The sequence below is a fragment of the Podarcis erhardii genome (assembly GCF_964252035.2).
Source record: "Podarcis erhardii genome assembly, chromosome: 1".
In the NCBI taxonomy this organism is placed as follows: domain Eukaryota; kingdom Metazoa; phylum Chordata; class Lepidosauria; order Squamata; family Lacertidae; genus Podarcis; species Podarcis erhardii.
In genome coordinates this window covers 134792421-134815071 of record NC_138497.1, presented here as the reverse complement: position 1 = coordinate 134815071, position 22651 = coordinate 134792421, and the positions used below count along the sequence as shown (strand labels likewise).

The following is a 22651-nucleotide window of genomic DNA, read 5'->3' as shown; positions in this document are numbered from 1 at the left end:
AGGACTCTCTTCCCCTGTTACTCACTGCTAGATTAGCAATGGCAAAGCACTGGAAGACATCCCATTTGAATCGAGTGGGCATAACAGCATCAAGAAATCTGGAAATGGAGAGCAATGAAGAAAGGAAAGTAGGCAAATGTGTAGAAACATCGTGCTGCTGTATTGAACGCACTGTTTAGAAAGAGCTCGCCGCCTCAATCCTGTGGGGAAATGACTTTGGTCGCTGGCAGGCGCAACAGAACAGAAGCAACTCGGGGCGCGCCGGCTCTTCTGCTTCGCCCAGCGCAAGCGGCGCAGCTGCGCCAAGTTCTCCGCCCGCCTTTTCTCCAGGCCCCGCCCACCCGCGCGAGCCGGGCTCGCCCGCCCTCCGCCTGCCGTCGAGGCCTCCCGATTGGCTGGGCCCGGCATGGGCTCATGTCAGTCCAGATCGGATGTTGCGCCGGCGCTTCGGGACTTGTAGTTCCCTCCGCCGAAGCGCCGCGGCCTCCGCCGCCCGCCTGGACTTCCCTTCCCGGCATGCCGCGGGGCGAGGCTCCCCGGCTCCAACTCCTCAGGCGAAAGATGCGACTCCGAGTGTGGGCTCGGGCGGCGTAGTGGCAAGATGGAGGGGGCGTGAGTATGGCGCTTGGGGAGCCGGGGCTGCCCGGGGGGGGGGGGCTTCAAAGCTGCGGGGGGGGGCAATTGGGCTTTATTTTTCGGGACGCGCCTTGCTGCTTTTCCGCACCAGCGTCGTTTCTGGCGCTGCGCTCGCGGTCGCCCAGGGGTCGCCCAAAAGCAGCATCACTTGAGGAAAGGGAGCAGGTGGTACCTCGGGTTACAGACGCTTCAGGTTACAGACTCTGCTAACCCAGAAATAGTACCTCGGGTTAAGAAGTTTACCTCAGGATGAGAACAGAAATCACACAGCGGAGGCAGCGGGAGCCCCATTAGCTAAAGTGGTACCTCAGGTTAAGAACAGTTTCAGGTTAAAAACGGACCTCCGGAACAAATCAGGTTCTTAACCTGAGGTACCACTGCTCTGTAGTCTGAAGATGGAAGTCTGAAGATGGGACCCTTTTTTTTCTGGGAGCCCCAATAGGCTAAAGTGGTACCTCAGGTTAAGAACAGTTTCAGGTTAAGAACCTCCGGACCTCCAGAACGAGTCAGGTTCTTAACCTGAGGTACCACTGCACTGTAGTCTGAAGATGGAAGTCCTTTGGGGACCCTTTTTTTCTGAACCCAAAAAACATCCTAGTGCTCCGTTATTTTTAATCTGAACTATCCGAAGATTCGACTCTCCTCTGGAATTCACCTGTTCCCTGTATCTCCCCTGCTAGATGTCTGCGGAGAAGAAGAGGCGGTCCCTATAAGACAGAGCCGGCCACGGACTTGACCCGCTGGCGCTTGAGCAACGAAGAAGGGCGGCAGCAGTGGCGATTCCTGGCGGATGGCGAGGATGGTGGTCGGGAGCAAACGGCGCTGGAAGCTCACTCGCTAGGGCTCAGCACGGTAGGGAGGCAGCTGAGGCGACCCCTCGCTTGCTACCAGGTTCGGAGGAGGACATGCCAGTTGCATTAGGACCGCTTGGTTCTTTGGGGATACTTCCATTGGAAGTGATTTTCAAACTTCATTTTGTCTGAATGCACATTGACTTGTCTGCTGAAGAAATCCTGTAATTGTAGAAGGCTTATTCTTTGGCGATCCCTCACAGCCGAGTAAGAGTGTCTTCCATGAACAGTTTTAACAGTGAGTCCGTAAGTGACTATGAAGGCCAGTTCTGGATCCCCACGTCCTTCCACACTGGTTGGTCCTCATAAAATTGACTTGCTTTTTTGGCTCCAGAGGCAAATATTCAGCCCTCAGATTCCCGGTGTGTGGAGGGGTATGCCACCCTGAGGAAGCCTGGGAACATACTGCCAGAGTCTTTGATTCCCTTTCTGTTTGCCTGTTTTGCCAGCCCAGTCTCCTGCTTTTCCTTGCCTTGTTCCTCCCTTGCCTTCTCCCTTTTCCTATGAAGAAGAGAGGAGCTGAGTGCCCCACAACTTGTGGAATTGGTCTCCTGCCCTACAAGGTGCTCGCTGGAGACATTCATTCTTTCTTTCTATTTCCCTGTCTGTTGTGAACCTAAGCTTCTGCTATAGAATTCACCTGTGTCTCTTTCCTCTTGGCAGAGCAAATTTTTCCCGGACTTGCCAAAGGCCTGTACAGCACAGGAAGCAGCAGTGAATGGGATGAAGTTTTACTCAGGCCTGCAAGCAGAAGATGGCCACTGGGCTGGGGACTACGGAGGGCCTCTCTTTCTGATGCCAGGTAGAGTTACCATGACAACTCAGCAAACTTTTTCTCCAACCAGACAAGCAGTGTTCCAGCAAGGGGTGATGCGTAACAAATCCGAAAGTGAATGCTTTGGGTGCGGCCGAATCCCCAACATCCCTGAGAGGGAGAGGGAGTGGCAGGGCCTTGCTTCTCCTGCTTGAAGGTACCCGTGGAGTTGACACAGTTGAGAGAAGTGTCAGCTGGAGAAGTACTGCATGTGTACAGGAGAAGGAATCATAGTGTCATAGAATTGGAAGGGACCCAAGGGTCACCTAGTTGCATCTGTCAGCAACCAACTTAGATAAGAAAGTTAACTTTTAAGTAAAGGGAGGTTAAAATAACATGTGCCTCATCTTATGGCATCCTGTCGCTGGAACATTTAAGGAGGCAAAGAACCTTGCGTGTTTCACGGCAGAGCTGTGTAAATTCATGATCAGGATTTTGTGAGGTATTGTCTACGTTGACTGGCAGCCACTCTCTGGGATGTCAGGGAGGCGCTTTCCTGAGCTCTGCCTGGAGATGCCAGGATTGAATGAGGGAGCTTCTGTGTGCAAGCCAGGTCCTCCCCCACTGGGCGCACCCCTCCCTACAATCTTGGATCTCACGCAGGTGTATCCGCCTGGGTACTTCTGAGGACTGATTGTGTAACACACTGATCTCCCTAAAACAGGGCTCCTAATCACATGCTACGTTGCCAAGATCCCACTGCCAGAAGAGAGCAAGAAGGAAATGGTGAGGTACTTGCGTTCAGTTCAGCTCCCAGATGGAGGATGGGGCCTGTGAGTAAACTTTAAAATTTGGTGCTTTAGAAGCTGTTCACCTGCCAAGCTTGGTCATCCATGAGGGGGTCGGGGTAGGAGGGATCTGACCCAGCCGCTGGACCCAGTTCCCCAGCCCTTGTTGAACAATATGTTCCAGGTTGTGGAGACTAAAAAGTGAGTTTGCCTTCTCCACTGCTCAGTGCTAGAAACTGGAAACTGGTGGACTAGAAAAGAAAATGGAGAAAATGACTCCCCCACAGCCAAAGGTTAAAGTAAATGTTGGGTGATAAAGTTGACCGTCCCCAGTGAGAGTGATGATAGATACAACGTGCCAAAAACATTAGCACATAGATAATTGAGTAACAAAAATGCTCATAACAAAAGGGCTCTGAAAAAACAGACAGAAGTTGTGGGAGAGTTACAGATTAGCTGGTGTGTCATGTGCAGAGCCCATGTGCAGCAGCAGTGGAAAAAACCCCTTTGTGCATTTGGCCCTTAGATTAGCCAGTTTGCATGAAGAGCATGGAAACAGTGGAAGAGGCAAGGCTCATTCTTGTAATATTAAACTATGGATTATGTATTACATCCAAACTTGTCTAGTGTGTAAACAAAACCCTATCCAGCAGAACCAGACCTGCTGGGAATTGAAACACCACATGAAATTTCTATAGTCTGCATTTAAAACAGATGACATAATGTTCCCATGGAAGTTGATCAAGCTCTTTCTGTTGCTCAAATTGCCTTAGCCAGCTTGCAGTAATCTTGATCTATCTGAAGTCAATCAGGACAGACTGAGCAACTGGGTACAAGGCACATATTCCTAACAGTTGCGATGTTTTTGTCTGGCAGGCATGTTGAGGACGTATCCAAGGTATTTTGTACTGCTCTCAACTACACAGCCATGCGAATCCTTGGGGTCAGTCCCGATGACCCAGATCTGTTGCGGGCTCGGAACAACCTCCACAGTAAAGGTGACTAACCAGGAGGCCACCTCACATGAAGGTGGCTTTGTTTTTCAGTCTTGTTATCCTGTGGAAAGGGAACTCTCCTTATTCCTAGAGTGAGCGCCTAGTTCTTCTAACATCCTATCACATCCATGGACTGTCTCCTTTCAGGAGAGTTGGAATCTTTGGAATTTAATATACAACACACTGTTTAATATTGGCTGCCTTGAGTGCATCTGCTTAAAGCACTAGGCATGAGGATGCCGTGATAGAGCTCCATGCTGTTGTGCACAGGAGGCCAAAGTTCCCTGTTTGGGTCTTCTCTCACCACCGATGCAGCATAATTGGCGGCACAGTAAGGAGGACTCTTTGGAGAAGGCTGAGAGGAGGAGGGATGAGGAAATAATCATCCTTTGGCTCCAGTGGGAGTGTTTTGTTTATACTATCCCTTTTGCAGACAAAAAAGTCAAACAGTAAGCATTTGTTTCTTACAGAAGAGTCCATTTTACTGCAGCGATCTTTGGTTTTATAGATATCTGTATGAGTTCTTGTATATTTGGCTCTTCAGGTGGTGCTACAGGAATCGCTTCCTGGGGAAAATTTTGGCTGGCTGTTTTGAATGTCTACAGCTGGGAAGGACTGAATACACTTTTCCCTGAGATGTGGTACGTGCAGTTTTAGAGTATTACAGTGCAAGCCTAACCATGTCTTCTCTGAAGAAAGTGCTGTTGAATTCAATGAGACCTGCAGGTATATGGCAGTAAAAAAATTAATACATAATAATGTGGCTTACTCCCTGGTAAGTGGGAATAGGATGGCAGCTTTAGCTAACATAATTTATATCTATACCTTCTCATAGAAACGACTGGAAGGCAATAGGTTTGGCAATAGGTTGGCATGTTTGCTAAGTCCCTTGTTCAACTTGTCACATCAGTTCGAAGAGCCAAAAAAGACCTAAGTTTCAGGAGGCCCCAGAGACTGGCCACAGGAAATCTAAATGTCAATTAACATTTTAGCTCATACTGGTGAAAATTTGGCCTTCAGAAACCTTTTTGGGTAGGAAACCTTAGCTTTACGCAGGCTATGGTACAAAGGCGAGACTGACTGCCATTGCTCCGCCCACTTTTGTCTCTGGCCACGCCTGCTTTTATGCCTGCTCATGCCCATTATGGACATGCAGTCACACATTGCCCATGTGTGAACACAGACCTCAGCCAAAACCGGCTTCCCAAGCCCCAGTTTAGCATGTTGTCTGAACCCTAAATTCTGGTTAGTGTTAACTATGGTCTGTTTAAACAAACCAGCTTGATGAACTGTGGCTTGCAGTTAGCCTGTTTCAGTAATTAAAATTTATTAGAGTTTGTCAGGTTCAGGCAGCAGAGCAAGCTGTGTTTGAGGGAAACACCTCCTTGGGGCTCAGCCAACCAGGACTGCGTGTGAGCTCCTTCTTGTCCCATTCAGGTGGGTCATGGGCTCATGGAAAAGGAAGGCTCGGTTGTTCATGTACGCTCAGCCAGTTTCGTCCTGAGTCTGCTCTGGAGTCCCTGCTGCTATCCGGGTAGCTGGTCGTTGGATGGATGTTCTGGGAATCTCCTTAGGGCCACAGATACATGGCTACCGGCTGCCATTTCTAGAGTTCTGCCCATCCTTTACCGCAGGCTTCCCTTTTGATTTCTGATAGGCTGTTCCCTCGCTGGATGCCAGCCCATCCTTCTACTCTTTGGTGTCACTGCCGTCAAGTTTACCTGCCCATGGCCTACTGCTATGCTGTGCGACTCACTGCGGAAGAAGATGAGCTGGTTCTGAGCCTCCGGGAGGTAGTTCAAAAGGGCCTTTTTTCCTTCCTCCGTCTGCCTGTTTCTCTCTCTCATAGAACCATAAAATTGGAGAGTTGGAAGGGACCCAAGGGTCATCTAGTCCAGCCCCCTGCAATGCAGGAATCTCAGCTCAAGCATCCATGACAGATGGCCTTCCAACTTCTGCTTAAAAACCGCCAAAGAAGGAGAATCCACCTGAGGGAGAATGTTCACTGTCAGACAGCTCTTACTGTCAGAAAGTTTTTCCTGCTGTTTAGTTGGAATCTCCTTTCTTGTAACTTGAAGCCATTGGTTTGAGTCCTACCCTCCAGAGCAGGGGAAACAAGCTTGCTCCACCTTCCGTGTGACAGCCCCTAAGATATGTGAAAATGACTATCCTATCTCCTCTCAGTCTTCTCTTTTCCAGGCTAAACATACCCAGCTCCTTCAGCTGCTTCTCATAAGGCTTAGTTTCCAGCCCCTTGACCATCTTGGTTGCCCTACTCTGCACTCGCTCCAGCTTGTCAACATCCTCCTTAAATTGTGGTGCCCAGAATTGGACACAGGACTCCAGGTGTGGTCTGACCAAGGCAGAATAGAATGGTACTGTTACTTCCTTGATCTGGACACTGTGAAATGCTTTAGAAAAGTGTTTTTGCTGTGATTCCTCTGGAGGCACCACAGATGTCCTTCTGGAACCCCAGCGAAAGCGTGGCTTACAAATTATATTGACATCTTTAAGACTTTATATCTCTTTAAGGTCATACAGAAGTCAAGGTACTTGGTCCAAAAGTGTGTGATGGATTGGGAGGCGGAACATACAGCAGATACATAATTGAAGCATTTACTTAGATGGCATAAACAGAATGAAATTCTGTGGTCAAAGAAGACGCTCTGCCTGGTCTTATAGCCGGTCCAAGGCTGAGAAGGAACCTAGGCAGCCTGTTTCCAGCTTTCTCTTCTCTTGCCAATTCTGCTTGGTGTTGTGTGACCCTTCTTTGCACCCAGGAGCTCTACACCCAGGACTATTCCCTCATTGACTGGCCGGCGCAGAGGAACAACGTCGCTGCGGGTGATGTGTACACGCCACACAGTTGGCTGCTCTCCATCATCTACGGTGAGCAGAGCGTGAACTCTGGGCTTGGAAGGTAGTCATGCTTGTTTGCAGACCTGTTTGCCGTCGCCAGGCCTCTTGTGCTGTTCACTAGCTGAGGTGGTACTGCTGGTCAGAAGAAGGAAAAGCGGATGGTTCACAGAGAGGCATCGCTGTATTGCCCCAGGTGGAGATCAGGGCTGCCCGTGTATACTTGGAAGTTAGTGGGTCTTCCTTCACTCGGGAAATGTAAGGTTGCCTGCCTGCTCTCCTTGGTGCTTTTTTTGCTTCTGCTTTCTGGCACATAGTGGATAAATGCAATGGAAGACTCTGTAGAGGAAGGTTCGGCCCCTGTGAAGAGGCCTCACCTGTATGCATGCACTGTGTGTAGTTGGCCTAAATGCCTCTCTGGCAACGGCACATCTCCTGACATCCGAAGCGTTTCCTTCAGATATAAAAGCTGCATAGGCCTGGCACGGGGTGGGCTTGGCCTGGTCAGGGCAATGCTTGTGTGAGTCTTCTGCAGAGAGTCCTCTGCCTCTCTTGGTCAAGGGAGCCCTCAAAGCTTTGCTTCAGCCTGCCTTTTCCTTTTTAATCTTGCTGGCCGTGGCTGGCTTCATTGCTCAGAACTTGGATTAGCAGCCTACTCGACATTATTCTCCTTTTGTACAACTCCACTTACTGGTGTATCACCTGCTGATTTCACAAGCCATTGCTTTGTTGTGATTCAGAGATTTCATCCAACAGTAGACAGAAGTGGTTTGCTTTGTTTACCTGACAGGCCCACTCACTTTGCAGGGTTGCTGCAAGCGCTCTGCACATAGAAGAAGAAGAGTTTGGATTTGATATCCTGCCTTTCACTCCCCTTCACGAGTCTCAAAGCGGCTAACATTCTCCTTTCCCTTCCTCCCCCACAGCAAACACTCGGTGAGGTGAGTGGGGCTGAGAGACTTCAGAGAAGTGTGACTAGACCAAGGTCACCCAGCAGCTGCATGTGGAGGAGCGGAGACGCGAACCCGGTTCCCCAGATTACGAGACTACCGCTCTTAACCACTACACCACACTGTAGCTTACAGCATATATCTTTCAGCCCCCTAGTCTCTGTGTTCTCATCCCTCAACCCTTGCTTGGCTATCAGCTGAATCGGGACTCCAGAGTCACAGTAATGCCACAGCAGCTGATTCTGGGTGATTCCACTACTTTAGTGCAGTTTGTGCTGGTACAGGGACATGTGCACAGGGATTGTTTGCAAATGTGGCTTTGCCATTTTCCAGTGACAGGATTAATAATTCACAAATGAAGTTTGATTAGCTCTGAACTGCTATGGAAACCTAAGTTAGGGATTTGCTAAGTGTATGTGGCTCAGTCCTGCCTGTATTACTCTTCATTGCTCATATTCAGCAGATAAATATGAAACCTCTTTGTTTCTCTCTGCTTCCATTCCAGCAATTATCAACACCTACGAGAGATTCCACAGCACAACCCTGAGACAACGAGCAATTGAGCAGCTGTACGACCACATTAAAGCTGATGACCGATTCACCAAATCCATCAGCATTGGCCCTGTAGGTCACTTGGAGTGGCACTTACAGCTCAACAGCTCTGGAATGGAACTTGATTTGCAGATTCCAAAATGTTTGTTCAGTGCATCTGTTCTTGGTAGCACAGTACCTAATGAGCACAGGCAGATGGCTGCAAAATTTGTCACCCCCTTGATCACCAGGGTTGATTTGGCTGCCCTGACTGGCTGGTCAGGCACCCCCAACCTCCCCCCCCCCACATCCCTCCCGGTGGAGCACAGCCATCCCGGATGGAAGATGTGTGCCTCATGCTCTTCAGTGGAAAGCAAATGGTCGTTGATGAGCCCAGGCTCAAAGCTGTACACACCTGGAAGGTTCCTTCCATAGAGCTGAGTGGAAATCTCAGCAGCAGGGCACATGATCTGCAAGCAGAAGGTCCTGGATTCCACCTTTGGCACCTCCCAGTTGAAAAGGAGCCACAAGTACCAGCAGAGCTCAGAAATAGCCCCGGTCTCCACTGACCCCCTTCAGCCGTTCTGCAGTGGGGAGAAGCGTTTCGGCTCCATCCCCACCTCTCTTCCAGGCAGGGGAGGGCGGTTGGGGCAGAGCTCAGCATACTTGTCCCAGCTGCAGTTAATGCTGGAGGCAGCTACTGTTGATGAGTCTTCTTTTTGACTGATGTAGGAGCTGAGTTTATAAAGAGGCACAAATATTAGGGGCTGTTTGCTCTATCGTTCTTAGGAGAAATGAGTTTGCCTTTCTCTGCCCATTTAGATATCTAAAACGATTAACATGCTTGTGCGCTGGTATGTGGAGGGAGACAAGTCTGCTGCCTTCCAAGAACACGTTTCCAGAATCCCCGACTACCTCTGGTAAGGCTTTGTTGAAACTCAGACTTGTACATCCTTACAGCTGCTTGTGCATAATGCTCTTAAGGACTCCTGAGTACTCAGGGTTCATCAGGAGAGACTGGAGGACACTTGGAAAGTAGCTGCTGAACTCCCCTGATGAGAGCAGGATTGCCTCCTGTTGGTGTTGCCGTTCACCATTTGGACGGCATATTAAGCTCCCAAGCAGAGGACCATCCTCTTCTCTTCCCAGGAGACCAGTAGTATTTGAACAATAAGGTTGAGAGTCGGCAACTTGCCCAAGGCCTCCCTGTTGGCTTAAGAGCTGAACAGGGATTTGAACCTGAGTTCTCTTCAGCCCCTGTCAAGTGGGGACTCCCTTAGGGTAAAGTTTATGAGGAGCTCATTAGTGCTGGTGTGAAGATAATTCAGCTTGCACCCCCTTTGCCCATTTGTTCACCCAGGGTACAGGAAACATAATTGAGGTGCAGGACTCTGTTTAGCCAGTCTACAACACTGAATGCTTTCTGTCTCCTTGCAGGCTGGGACTGGATGGCTTGAAGATGCAGGTAATAATCCCTGGCATGGATGAAAGGGATTTATTTTTTCTCTGTCTCGTTGAGGGTCAGACTTGTGCTTCACAAGATGGTGTGACACTGAATCAGTCACCCTGTTCAAACTGGAAAAGCTGCTTCCAGAGTGGCTTCAGGATCAGAGAAGCCGCAGGGTTAGCTGACATATTCCTGCTCCAAATTGCCCTTTCTCCTGCACCCCACAGCCACCCTCTGGTTTCCGAAATGTGTGGGGAAATGCATTATAAACTTGGAGCAACAAAGCAGTTTGGGAGACGTCTAGAACACAGGTGGCAGAAAGCTTGCCATGAATCCACCTTAACGCAAGTTGAGAGCCACTTGGTGTCAGTGGTTGAGGAGTGAAAACAGAGCTTCTCCTTGACAGTTGCATCTTCAGAAGGTCGTCTCATGAAGCATTTTGAGACCTCCTCCATTCTGGCCCAAATGATTTAGTATAAGAGCCCCCAGAGGACTCCTGCGACATGTTTACTTAATACTTTAGGGATAAAGCTCCCAAATCCACCACATTCAGATATCACAGTTGCAACAGTTTAAGCCTGTGGATGGATCCAGAGCACCATATAGTTTTGGGTTATGGCAGGTGATTTTCAGGTGTTGCAGCCAAAAGAGACAAACACAGTTTTTGGAGGGGTGCAGTTGACCACTTGCCCTTCTTGGCTCGAGGCATCTAGCAAGAGGGTATTATTGAATGACTCAGCCCAGTAGGTGATTTATGTCCCCTCGCAAGAGGAGTTTTTGAGCACTGCAATAACTATTGTCCAGTTGCTTTTAGTTTATTTTTATATTTTAAAAACCCTGTCCTGCTCTTCTGGTGTTCATGTGCCACTCAGGACGGCTTACAACAAATTAAAACCACAATACAATTAAATGTAGTAAAATTGAAATGAAAATAAAAACACACATCAGATGAACTACACAACATTAAAATCCATTTTGAAGCAACAGTGGCTGAGATCCCACATGAAAACCCCACTAGCCAACTTCACTTTGCCAGTACCAGAGGGAGTCCTGGGTGGCACTTGCCCATGAAACATTAGTTCTTTGGGTATATTGCCGCAGGTGGATTTTAAAAACTCATAGGTTGAGAGAAAACATTTATCCAAGTTATAGATAAATGTTTGAGTTTGTAAAACGGTTACGTTGGTTACATCCTCTAAAATGCAATAAAAAGAAATCATATAAACTACTTGTTGTATGCTTAATTATTTTTGCAGGGATGATTAAACCAGTTAACAAATAGTTTAATGTTAATGAGAATTCAAATAATATTAACTAAAACACAAAATATTACGTAAAGTAGATTACAAATGTTTTGTTGGTCACTACGGAGTTCCCCCCTCCCAGCTATTTTGATGGCTAGCACTTGGTATACGAGTGGGGAAGGTTGTAACAAGGACTCCCTCGATGGCAATAGCCTTTTCCTTTTTACCCCATTGTCAGTTTTAGGGGAAATTGCTTTTGGGGAACAGCTGAGCACCTTCTGCTGCCTGCAAGGGAGACAAGTCAGGTGGGAGGCGAGTGTTTCTTACTGCACCTTCCTTCTCTTTCAGGGCACTAATGGGTCACAGCTTTGGGACACGGCATTTGCTATCCAAGCTTTCCTGGAGGTAATTATTTTTCTTTGTTTTGACCTAGGACTTAATAGGAGAAAACATGGCTGTTCTCTGTAATTTTGGGGAGAATTAGCCTGTAGGTCCAACACACATGAATCAAATGACTGAAGAAGCAGTCTGGGATATAGAGAGAGCATATTTAGTTCACACAACACAGAAAGGTATTGGAAATGGTGACATGTCACTAGTAGAGATGCAGTCAGGCAGACAGCCAGTAAATTTCTGTTAAGAATGTCTTTTGGTTGCTATTGCAAGGGAATGCAAAGCAGCAAAGTTTTAAATAGCCTAGGATGTTTAATTAATGTTACTCAAAGGGTATTCCTCAGCACATAATAGCATGAAGGCAGTTTTGTTTCGTACATAGGAACCACAAGGAAGTCTGAGCAGCTTTAGGACTTTGGCGGTGAGCCGGGGAGTTTAACTCTTTCCCTGCCCCAGTTCTGATATAGTGATTTATTGGAAGCTTCCATTTACATTTCAAGGAAAGCATATTCCTTGTGTTCATGGGAGTTTCCTTCAAATGCAGATGACAGTTCTGAGAGGCCGTTTTTGCCAAGCCTGTAGTAGGGAAAGAGTTAAATTCACTTCCGGTGTCATCCCTACAGTCCCAAAAGTCACTGCTTACCTTAATCTCACAATTATCACAACTCAGTTACTGCTTGACCCTGAATTCTAGTGAGATTTGTGGGCCTGCCCCCCCCGGTAAGTATAGGATAAGATTGTAGCCTTAATTCATCAAATTTTAATGAAATTAATCTTAACAAAATATTATTAAGATTGAATACTGCTCCTGGATTCAGTTTTTAAAAATCACATTATGTCAAATGAAACACCTTTTTCTTTCTTTTTAAGGCAGGTGCCCATAAAAGGCCTGAATTTAACTCCTGCCTGCTACGTGCGCATGAGTTTTTAAGAATCAGCCAGGTAAGAACCAGGCATATACATATCCATGATCCAGTTCTGCTGTAATACTGCCCACATTCTAAAAATATGTAGGTTTTGATTTTGCAGTGTGCCTCATAGTTCTGTCCAACAACCAGGTGTACAGCCACACCCACCTCTGCTTTGCTCCCAGGAATGTCTCCCTTTGTTGTAAGCCAAAAATAGCGTATCTTCTGAGTTTATGCCAATGAAAACTCTGAAACGTGAGGAGTTAGGAGTCCAACGTTTATGCAAGAATGTGAATTTCAGCCTCTCCAAACTCACGTCTTGGGGGGAAGTGTTCCAGCAGGTGAACCAAATTTAACTACCGTATTTTTCGTCCCATAGGACGCTCCGTCCCATAGGACGCACCTACTTTTTTGGGGGGGAAATAAAGGAAAAATTTTTTTCCTTTATTTCCCCCCCAAAACCAGGTTGGGGAACAGTGGGATGGCGGTGCTGCGCCTCCCCGCTGTCCCCCGAGCTTGTGGGGCTGGCCGATGTCTGCCTGGCGCGAGGGGCACTCTGCTTCAGGGCGCCCCGTGCGTTGGGCGGCAGGCTACTGTCTGCAGCATGGGGAGCCCTGCGGGAACATCCACGCTGCGGATGTCTGCCTGGTGCCAGGGGCACTCTGTTTCACCAGCACGAAGCACGGGGCGTCCTCCGAAGGGCGCCCCATGCTCCGCGTTGCCGGCTGCCGCCCGCAAGCCTTGCGCGCCGGGGGGAGATCCCCCGGGTGCGCAAGGCTTGCGGACATCTGCACGGAGCACGGGGCGTCCTCCGGAGGCCGCCCCGTGCTCCGCGCTGCTGGCTGCCGCCCGCCGCCCGCAAGCCATGTGCGCCTGGGGGGAGATCCCCCGGGTGCGCAAGGCTTGCCAACACCAGCGCGCAGCAGGGGGCGTCCTCCGAAGGGCGCCCCGTGCTCCGCGCTGCAGTCTGCCGCCCGCAAGCCTTGCACTCCTGGTGGGAGATCCCCCGGGCGTGCAAGGCTTGCGGATAGCTTTCTGGAGCCTGGAGAGCGAGAGACGTTGGTGCGCACCGATGCCTCTCGCTCTCCAGGCTTCAGCGAAAGCCTGCATTCACCCCATAGGACGTACACACATTTCCCCTTCATTTTTGGAGGGGAAAAAGTGCGTCCTATAGGGCGAAAAATACGGTACTACATCTGGATGACTTTATTCCTTTTCTCTATGCAGAGAATTTCTTGATTTCTTCTCTGTAGTTCTCAAGGCACTGCAACATCAAGAAAGATTCCTTGCTGAGGTCAATATTTGGTTTTGTTTTTTTTTAATAATTTTTATTGGGTTTTTACATTTTATAACAACAAACACACACACAAAGACAAGAACACACAAACACACAAATACAATTACATACCCTAATTTTCTTTACCCACTTTCATTGACTTCCCCCCACCCCCTCCTCTTACATCCCAGTTCCAAAATTAATTCAGCAAGTTCTTACCTAACCTCTTAAAGATATTCATATTGTTTTTAAAAATTAAATTCTTTTTGTTTATCTATATTCAACTTATCCAATTCTCTTATAATCATTAATTTCTTTTTTTTTAAGGTCGATCTAACTTCCCCTCCACAAATTTTCCCTTTATTATATTAATTATAGGTCACATTGACCAAGTAAAACAAAACATAACATTTTATAGTTCTATTCTCTCCCCCCCCTGCCCCGGTTTCTGTCCCTTCCCAGACAAATGTCCAAAAAAAACAAACAAAAAATAGTTCTTAGCCCGGATTCCTCATGTCCGAGGCGTCTGATTCTCTGTCAGTCCCTCTCTGCCAACTATGTTGGTAGTCCTCTTTGTTGGTCCTAAGACCCCGAAGGAGTTCAGTCAGAGTTACATCATATTTTCTTTCATCCAGAATGTTAAAGAGTGTTTGCTGCGAAAGACCATCTAGTTTTCCATACTCAAGAGGAAAGTCCCAATCATGTTGCTTTATTCTTTTTAGTTTTAATATTCCAAGTACTCCAGGGACTTCTCTCTTCTTCTTTCTCATCTTTCGCAGGTTTGTAATCCAAAGGTCTTCTTGCTCATGCTCTAACAATGCAGATTCCTGGTTGATATTTTCCACTTGTAGTGTCTGAACTCCTTCTTTCTTCTCTGTCAATTCCAAAGGCATCTCTTCCTGCTCAGCTGCAGAGTTTTTATCATGCGTCTCCTTTGTGCATTCAGCAGAGTTGTTTGTTTCAGAATTCAAGGTCATAAAAACTTTACTCAGAGCCATACTCTGCTCCTGCAGGATTCCCACGAGAAAGAACATTTTTTCTATCTCCGCCAGTAATTTTCCCTCTGCAGCCATTGTAATGTCACTAATTCCCCCTAGGGGGCTTTCAGTTATTTAGTAGTCCTTTTCCAATAATCTGTTACTTTGTTATTATCAATACTTTGTTTCCAATCGCCTCAGTCCAAATGTATCAGCTTTAATTCCAAGAGTTGTTAAATAACAAAATTCTTTACTTTGTCCGCCCGTTTGACAGCTTCTTTGACAGCTGTCAAACTCCTTTCACTTCTTCCTCCGGCACCCAAATAGGACACTCCGGGTTTTTGGGGGGGATTACACACAAAGTTCCAAAATTCCCTTTCTCTCCAGCACAAAATCTTCTTCTATCAAATTTGTGAAAAACTTTTAAATCATCAAAACAGTATTCATTCCGCCTTAATTCTCCGTTCCTTGCTTTAAATCGTCTATAAGTAGAGGGGGTGCGGACTTCCCTTTAACACATCCCCCGATCGTGCCGAATTCTCAGGATAAAATTTTTAAAGTCCAAATTCCACTACTCACGGGTCCTTTGTTATCCAGTCCAAATTTTGGGAAGAAAGTCAGCGCTCTCCGGCCATGGCTTGCGGCTTCACTCCACTGAGGTAGCGGTCTACTCTCAGCACCACGCCACTCTCCGTACCCTCTCCGCAGCCTTTAAAAAGGCTCTTCGTGGGTCGGGGAGGGCGCTTAAGGTGCCCACCGAGTCACCAAGTCCGCAGGCTTCCGCGCCTGCGGTTTCTGAGGGTCCCCGTGTCGCCGGCACGGCAAGACCCGTCCTCAGTAGAGCCGATTCCCTCCGGAGCTCGGAGGGAATCCGCCATTAGCCGTTCGCGCTAACCCGGAAGTCTCCGCTGAGGTCAATATTTGATGGCATTGAATTGCTGAAGTGTCTGTGTTTGTTTATAGTTGCAAATATCTATACCCATACAAAAATGTTTTTATGTCTATAACACCTTCAGGCCCAAACCTGAAATTACAAAGACCGCTGTGGCTTGTGCTTGTATTTCAGACTTTTTATATCACTTTCTCCCTTGCGTCGTCTAGCATTTTTAATAGCGTTGTTCTTAAAATAGTGTTCCTTTTATGCTGATTGCACTTGCCTTCTTTGTCTGAGTGTAGCTTGTATCTCCTTCAGATTCCAGATAATCCACCTGATTATGAGAAGTACTACCGTCAGATGAACAAGGTATAATCACAAAAAGAGCTCCCGTTCTGAAAGCAGCAATGCCAGATGCTAAGTTTCCTCGCTCTTTAACCTAAATCTTCTTTCTTGTCCTTGAAAACTGACCTGCAGTTTATGGAGAGGCAGGCCCCCAACCCTGTGAATGATTCTGCATTCATTTTAGGTTTTGTTTATGGTGTTTAACTGAACTATTTGAAATCAAAGGCTTTTCTTTTAAAAATAATAATACTAAAGTAAATGGATTATCTAAAAGTGTAAGTTTTTCTGTACTCAAATGCTGGGAGAAAGGTCAGCTGGGCAGCAGAGTTATTGGCAATATATGTGGTCCTGCAAGAATCCCCTGCTCTGCATTGCCTAATGCTTTCAATTGTCTATTGCTCTCCAGGGTGGATTTCCTTTCAGCACACGGGACTGTGGCTGGATTGTAGCTGACTGCACTGCAGAGGGGCTGAAGTCAGTGATCCTTCTGCAGAACAATTGCTCTTTTATAAAGGAGCAAATCCCACCGAACCGTCTCTTTGATGCTGTGAATGTGGTGAGTGGCTTGGAAGGAGAAGCAGCCCCTGGGTCAGAGTCCAATCTGCCTCCCAGACGATGTTGCCTTTGGCTAGTTGGTGGTCATAAGCAGGAGGTGGGGATTTCTGGGTGAAGCGTGGAGCTTGTGGGAGTATTTCTAATTTCCGCTGGGCCACTGCTTAAGGCTGTGGGGCCACTCCACTGAGCTCCATCTTTGCCATGCCCTTGTCTAGACACACTCTCTCTCTTCCTCTGTGTCTGACTTCAGTTGCTGAACATGCAAAATGTGGACGGTGGCTTTTCCACATATGAAACGAAGCGTGGCGGCTGGCTGCTGGAGCTCCTGAACCCTTCTGAGGTGTTTGGTAAGAGAAGGGACTTGCTTTGCATCCATGCTAGCATAGTTAGTAAGAGGTTTGTGTGTCAGTGGAAGTCCTCTTGGGCAAGCATGGGGAATGGTGCATCGTTGTCTCAGTAGAAGAACTGAAGCCATTCCACACCCAACCACCCTGCCTGCTCCGGCAATGTTATTTGGCTCCTGCTGGCCCCTCTTAATCTTCAATCGAACTCTGATATTAAAAAGTTGACAACAACTGTACCCGAAAGGAAAAGACAAATTATTTTAAGTTTCAAGAAAAAGAGGCATGCCACACAGGAATCTCACATCTCTCTCTAGAATCTGTCTTACTGATTTTCAGTATATAGCCTTTATTGATATTTCTGCTGCATTTCAATCTATTAATCAAAATAGACTCTGGGAGAAATTTGAAATTGCCAACCTTGACTGCACTCTTTGGCTTTCATCCAAGAACATTACAGCAACACAGGAATGAAGGTCAGAGGAGGTTTAAATGGTGACATGACTAAGGCTTTTAAAAGTCACAAGGAACGAAGGAAGGTTGCATTCTGACTCCCACGCTGGAAGCTGGCTCCTATTATGGATCTATGATCTGTGTTGTTTTATTGGTTCTGGTGCTGTGGGTTTGTCATGGCCTTTGGCTGTATCAGCAAACTTGTATTGTATTTTTTGTGGTTTGCAGGGGATATCATGGTGGACTACACTTACGTAGAATGCACCTCGGCAGTCATGCAGGGGCTGAAGCATTTCCAAGAGTGCTTCCCTGAACACAGGGCAGAGGAGATCAGGTAAAAGGAGGGAAGGAAAGGAGCGGAGCAATGGAAAAACAGGATGTGAAACCTTCGTTTCAGAGTTGACATGGGAAAATAAATTCCCTCCTGTCATTGGGCACCTGACCCTTCTGTGGGGTGGGAGTGAATAGCATTTTTATTCCTTCCAGTCTGGGCTAGAGAGAGTGGTGCTGGGAATCGTGGGTATTCACAGGGTTGAAAGGGTTTCCCACTCTTTCCTTTTTGCTTAGAGAGACGCTGCAAAGGGGCCTCCGCTACTGTCAGGAACTTCAGAGAGCCGATGGTTCCTGGGAAGGGTGAGTGTTCCTCATAAAGCCAAGGGCCGCTTCAAGGATTTGTTGGCCTTTCCAGCTGCTTGGCAGGGTATTTAAAATAAATAGCAAAATGCCTGCCTTGGGGCAATTTTAAGAATCGGAGGTAAAAAACCCCACTTTTCAGCACCAGTTTGAGACCTTTGGGTGGTTCTAGTAGGAGAAGCCAATAGCACCTTTTTATTAGCAGTTTAATTTGTCTGAGAGACCAGTGTGGCATCTGACCCTACAAGTCCCGGGTTCAAATCCTGTTTCGGTCGTGCTCCCACTGGATAGCCTTAGGCAACCCGCCTTCCTGCTTTGTCACAGTCACTCAGAGAGTTAATATTCATATCTTGTCCATATGAAACACCTTGAAACTGCCCAGTGCTATATAAATGCTCAGCATTCTCATTTATCTTTTACTAAGTCTTAAACCATCAAAGTTAGAAAAGAAAATGTTCATGCCTTTAGTTAAAAAGTAATTGTACAAATGTAATACATAAGCTTGACATATTACAAGAATTTAAAATTTGTTCTAGAATATTGTATGGAACATGGCTGGGGAATCTGTAACCCTCCAGCTGCTGTTGTTTCCTACTTGGCAGGGGGTTGGACTCGATGGCCCTTGTGGTCTCTTCCAACTCTATGATTCTATGATTCTATGAACTACAACTTCCATAATTCCTGGCCATTTGCCACTCTGACTGGAGCTGATCTCCCCTCCCTCCCAGTCAAGAAAGAGCATGCCAACACCCTCAGGGGCAATGGGTTGGGGGGCTGGTAGTGATAGAACTGAGTCACCAGGTGTAGGGAGAGAGGGGCTAGGGGAATATCTAGGGTCAGCCAGTATTCTGAAGTTGCAGGTCCATACACACCTAGGAGTAAGCGCCACTGAAATTAGCTCTCTTTAGACAAATTGTTGATGCAGTAAGTGAAGGGAAGCTGCAGAGTTTTTAAGAATAAACATTTAAAGTAGATGAATTGTATAAATGCTATGAAGACATTTTTTTAGAGAGAGGAGGTGGAATTTATAGCAGCTTGCCAGATGGAACGATCTCTTCCCCCATCCCCTGTGTCCCACCCTAGCCAATTTTGGGAGGTGTGTGAGTGTAAGGGATTGGGGGGGGGGGGGAGCTTTTTTATGTCCGGGTGGAAGTCTTTGCAGAGGAGGAGCTGGTGGCGTTTATCAGAGGAATCATGGCCAACAGCTTCGGCAGCATTTGTTTTTATTCCATATCTGAAGTAATGGCTGAAATACTATAGACTGGTATCTGATGCCAGAAACATGAAATGAAGCAGAAATGAGTTATGTCAAAGAAACCAGCTTTAATTTCCTCCAATATATCTCACGTGTTAAAAATGATTACAACATTTTTGTAAGCTGAATGTATATGTTCCAGACATATACACTGAATCGTGTTGGCTTAATAGATATTTGAAAGATAAGGAAAATAATTTATACAGTTGGTTTTGCTTCTGCAAGTAAACTTCAGGCTCATTCCCTTGATTTGGGATTGTTTGGCACAGCAAGGAGGAAGGAACTGGCTCTCCTCCCGGCTCGGTTCTGTTTGCTGACTGACTTCTCCCTCCTAGGTGCTGGGGGGTGTGCATCACCTACGGCACGTGGTTTGCTCTGGAAGCCTTTGCTTGTATGCAACACACCTACCAGGATGGGTGAGTGAAGACCTTCACCAGTTTTTATAATGGAAGCTCCTCTGATCAGAAGAGCTTGCTGGCAGTGAGTGGCCTTTCATTCAGCATGAAGAATCGTGCTGTCTCCCTACACTGAGCCTAGAGGCAAACTGCTCTGGGATTCAGCTGGGAGCCAGCCTCACCTGAAGAGCCGAGTCAGCCAAGGTGGCCGCTCTCTCAGGCTCACCTGCGCAGGGGAGGGACTGGAGAGACCGGCACTACTGGGCCAGCCAGACTCATTGTTCTCACCCACAACTTACAGCGGTTTCAGCAGCTGAGGACAGGCCTCCTGGGTCAGCACTGGTTTGCAGTGGTGACATCCGCTCTTCTCTCCATAAGTTTCTTCCCCTGTATATATTATCCTGGCCCTATCAGAATGCAGAAAGACCATCCCATCAGGCATCCTGCAGATGCTTCTCCCTTGACATTTCCAGATTCGTCTTGTAGCTCTCAGCCAGTTGATGGGTGCTGTCTCTATGGGTGCACATGCACTCTGGGGAGCACTGAGCCTGTGCTTTTCCTTGATATCCTGTCTCCTTTTCATCTGTCTCTGCCTGGCGTGATAAAATTCCTTGCCTTGTCCTTGCTAACCACCATATGTTCCTCCGCTGAGGACATGGAGCCACTTTGTGAGTTCCCGTTCTCCTGCCCTTTCTCTTCCAGAGCGGCCTGTGGGGAGGTGACCCGCGCTTGTGAGTTCTTGGTCTCCAAGCAGATGGAGGACGGTGGATGGGGAGAAGACTTTGAATCTTGTGAGCAGCGCAGATACATCCAGAGCACCACATCCCAAATACACAACACTTGCTGGGCTCTTCTGGGGCTCATGGCTGTTAGGTAAAAGTTTGTGCTTGGAAGTGACATTGACCCTTGGCCTCTGCACGGGGATGAGGGCAGATAGAAACAGCCACCAGTCTTGAATTGCATCTTTGGGGGACCCTTGCTCAGCTGACCCCCACTGGCTAGGAGAGGCTACCACCAAGCATGCCCAAAGAGCAGCTTCCTCGGTCTGTGCTGCAACCTGCACACAAGATGTCCCTTGGGAAAATGCAGGCCTCCCTTTCTCCTGGAACGCCTTTGTGCAGAAATGCAATGAAACGATCACAGCTGCCTTGTCTGACAAATATTTCTGCCTGAGAATAGCCTGGTGTCACTGCGCATCTCTCCTCGTTAGCCATGCTCCTCTGCCTTGCAGGGAACAGAAATGCTCAGTTGCTGCATCCAGTTCTTGAGGCCGTCCCTTTAGCTGCTCGCTTTGTTTGTGGGAACAGTTAACAAGTCTCTGACTGAGGCCATGCTAACCTTGGCATTTGATCTTCCAGCCTAGGATATTACATCACTTGCAAGAATCTTTCCGATATTTGTGAATTACCTGAGCCTGAGCCTTAGCTTTTCCTCTCTAAACCTACTTGAGCAGTGAACTTGGGTCAGAACAACTCTTCTTGCTTTGCAGGTATCCAAACGTTAGAGTCCTGGAAAGAGGGATCAAAGTTTTGATTGACAAACAGCTGCCTAATGGAGACTGGCCTCAGGTGAAGTCTGCCTCGAGTGCATTCCATATAACGGAAGGGCACAATGGAATTCCATATAACGGAAGGGCCATTTGCATACATTCTCTCTACACTAATACACCTACAAGCACACCTTTCTTCTTAGCTTCTCAGAATTCCTCTTCCACCCTTGTTGCAGATTTTCCTTCAAGCACCGGAGTCTCTTTTGTGTTCCTTGTTCCAGTATGACTCCCACCACCCACGTTTTAGCTCCTGTTTGTACCAATCCCAATCAAACACAGCCTTTCCTTGGCTGGGAGGGATTCCCTCTTGACTATTCAGCAGCTCATGAAAAAAGCAGCCCTGACTATTTCTACTTCTTGGAAGGGCTGGTTCTCAAAGTGCCCATTAAGCCGCCTGAAGTTTTAAATGTTTAAGCATGGATCAGGAACAGTGGAAGTAGGAAAGCTGGCGCAAGCCAGACTATCAAGATCACTGTGCATTGTCTGGTTTATCCTGGAATGCCTGCATATTGGAATCGGAGCCTTTGGTCCAGCTCATGCTCAGGGCAGTGAAGGTGTCATTTATTTATTTTTAAAATGTAAACATTTCAAAAAGTATCAGCTGCCTTTTCACCATGGATAGTCAAAGCAGCTCACACCTGTCATATGGTACCTCCATGTATGAGGAGGTTTGTGCAGGTGCTGATGCCCTTATAGGTCGCTCATCTTTCCGTGCTTCTTACTGTGTTGGAAAGATGAGAGGATGGATGAGATGGAATTTCTGCGTTTCTTTGCCTTGCAGGAGAACATTTCCGGAGTATTCAACAAGACCTGTGCCATCAGCTATACCTCCTACCGAAACGTCTTCCCCATCTGGACCCTGGGGCGCTTTTCTCGCCTGCATCCTGCCCACCCACTGGCTGGCAAGCGCTTGACGGAGGCATTAAGAAATGGAGAGAAGGGCCTGGCTGGCAGGATGGCAAATGGACATGGAGAAGCACCACTCCCCTCTTCCTGAGTTTGGGTCTGGTACCAACATTGCAGGCGTGGACTGCCTATCTCTCTGCTTATTTTCTAAACTCTTGGGAAGCTGGTGAAGAGGGAGAATTGAAGGGGAAACACGGAAGGCTTCTCTGGATGGTTTGCCGTCCTCTTGCTTCTCGTACTTATACATGCCAGGTAGAAAGGAGTTGGCCCCGGAGAAGTGATGAGTGGCAGACTCTGGGTCTGTGCTGTGGTTGACTCGCATTTGCTGCTCAGAATGACACTTTAGACACAAAAAACCCATGATTCTGTGCCCTTTACTGGACATTAACCTTTATTTAACTTTCTGTACATGCATACCAAACATGATGGTGGCTGCGTGTATCCCTGCTGCTTCACTGTTATACTTGCAGTATTTGCAGTGGAAGCAGAAGAGTGTAACTTTTAGAGTAATTGAGGTAAATTAACACATAACGTAATCAGTGTTGATGCCTTATTTTTCTCTTACCTTAAAGATAAGCTTAAATTGTTCTTTAGGGTATGGGTGGGGAACCCTAGTGCCTCATCCCCCCTCATGGCCAACCTGCTGGGGTGCGTAGGTGGCACAACAATTGAATAGTGTGCGCTAGTTGCATAGACTCCACATTCATATCCCAGGGAACAGACATTCTGGGACTTGGGT

General features: G+C 47.4%; 1 protein-coding gene across 1 annotated transcript; it reads left to right on the top strand.

Annotated features, from left to right (window-relative positions):
• Positions 1–498: 498 nt before the first annotated feature.
• LSS (lanosterol synthase) lies at positions 499–22448 on the top strand. The gene is made up of 22 exons (XM_081855021.1): positions 499–612; positions 1317–1488; positions 2151–2289; positions 2966–3074; positions 3906–4027; positions 4569–4665; positions 5682–5817; positions 6805–6913; positions 8336–8454; positions 9184–9281; positions 9799–9826; positions 11401–11457; positions 12316–12387; positions 15799–15849; positions 16232–16381; positions 16631–16727; positions 17403–17508; positions 17742–17807; positions 19398–19478; positions 20160–20330; positions 20947–21025; positions 21788–22448. Exons 1-22 carry the CDS (start codon positions 602–604, stop codon positions 22001–22003), a joined length of 2286 nt encoding a protein of 761 aa, XP_081711147.1. The 5' UTR covers positions 499–601; the 3' UTR covers positions 22004–22448.
• The last annotated feature ends 203 nt before the right edge of the window (positions 22449–22651 follow it).

Bases quoted from the DNA above. Each gene is read 5' to 3' on its own strand.
- LSS (XM_081855021.1), top strand. The intron at 2,290-2,965 runs GTAGAGTTACCA...TCCCTAAAACAG, and splicing joins GCCTCTCTTTCTGATGCCAG to GGCTCCTAATCACATGCTAC. The intron at 5,818-6,804 runs GTAGTTCAAAAG...CTTTGCACCCAG, and splicing joins TGGTTCTGAGCCTCCGGGAG to GAGCTCTACACCCAGGACTA.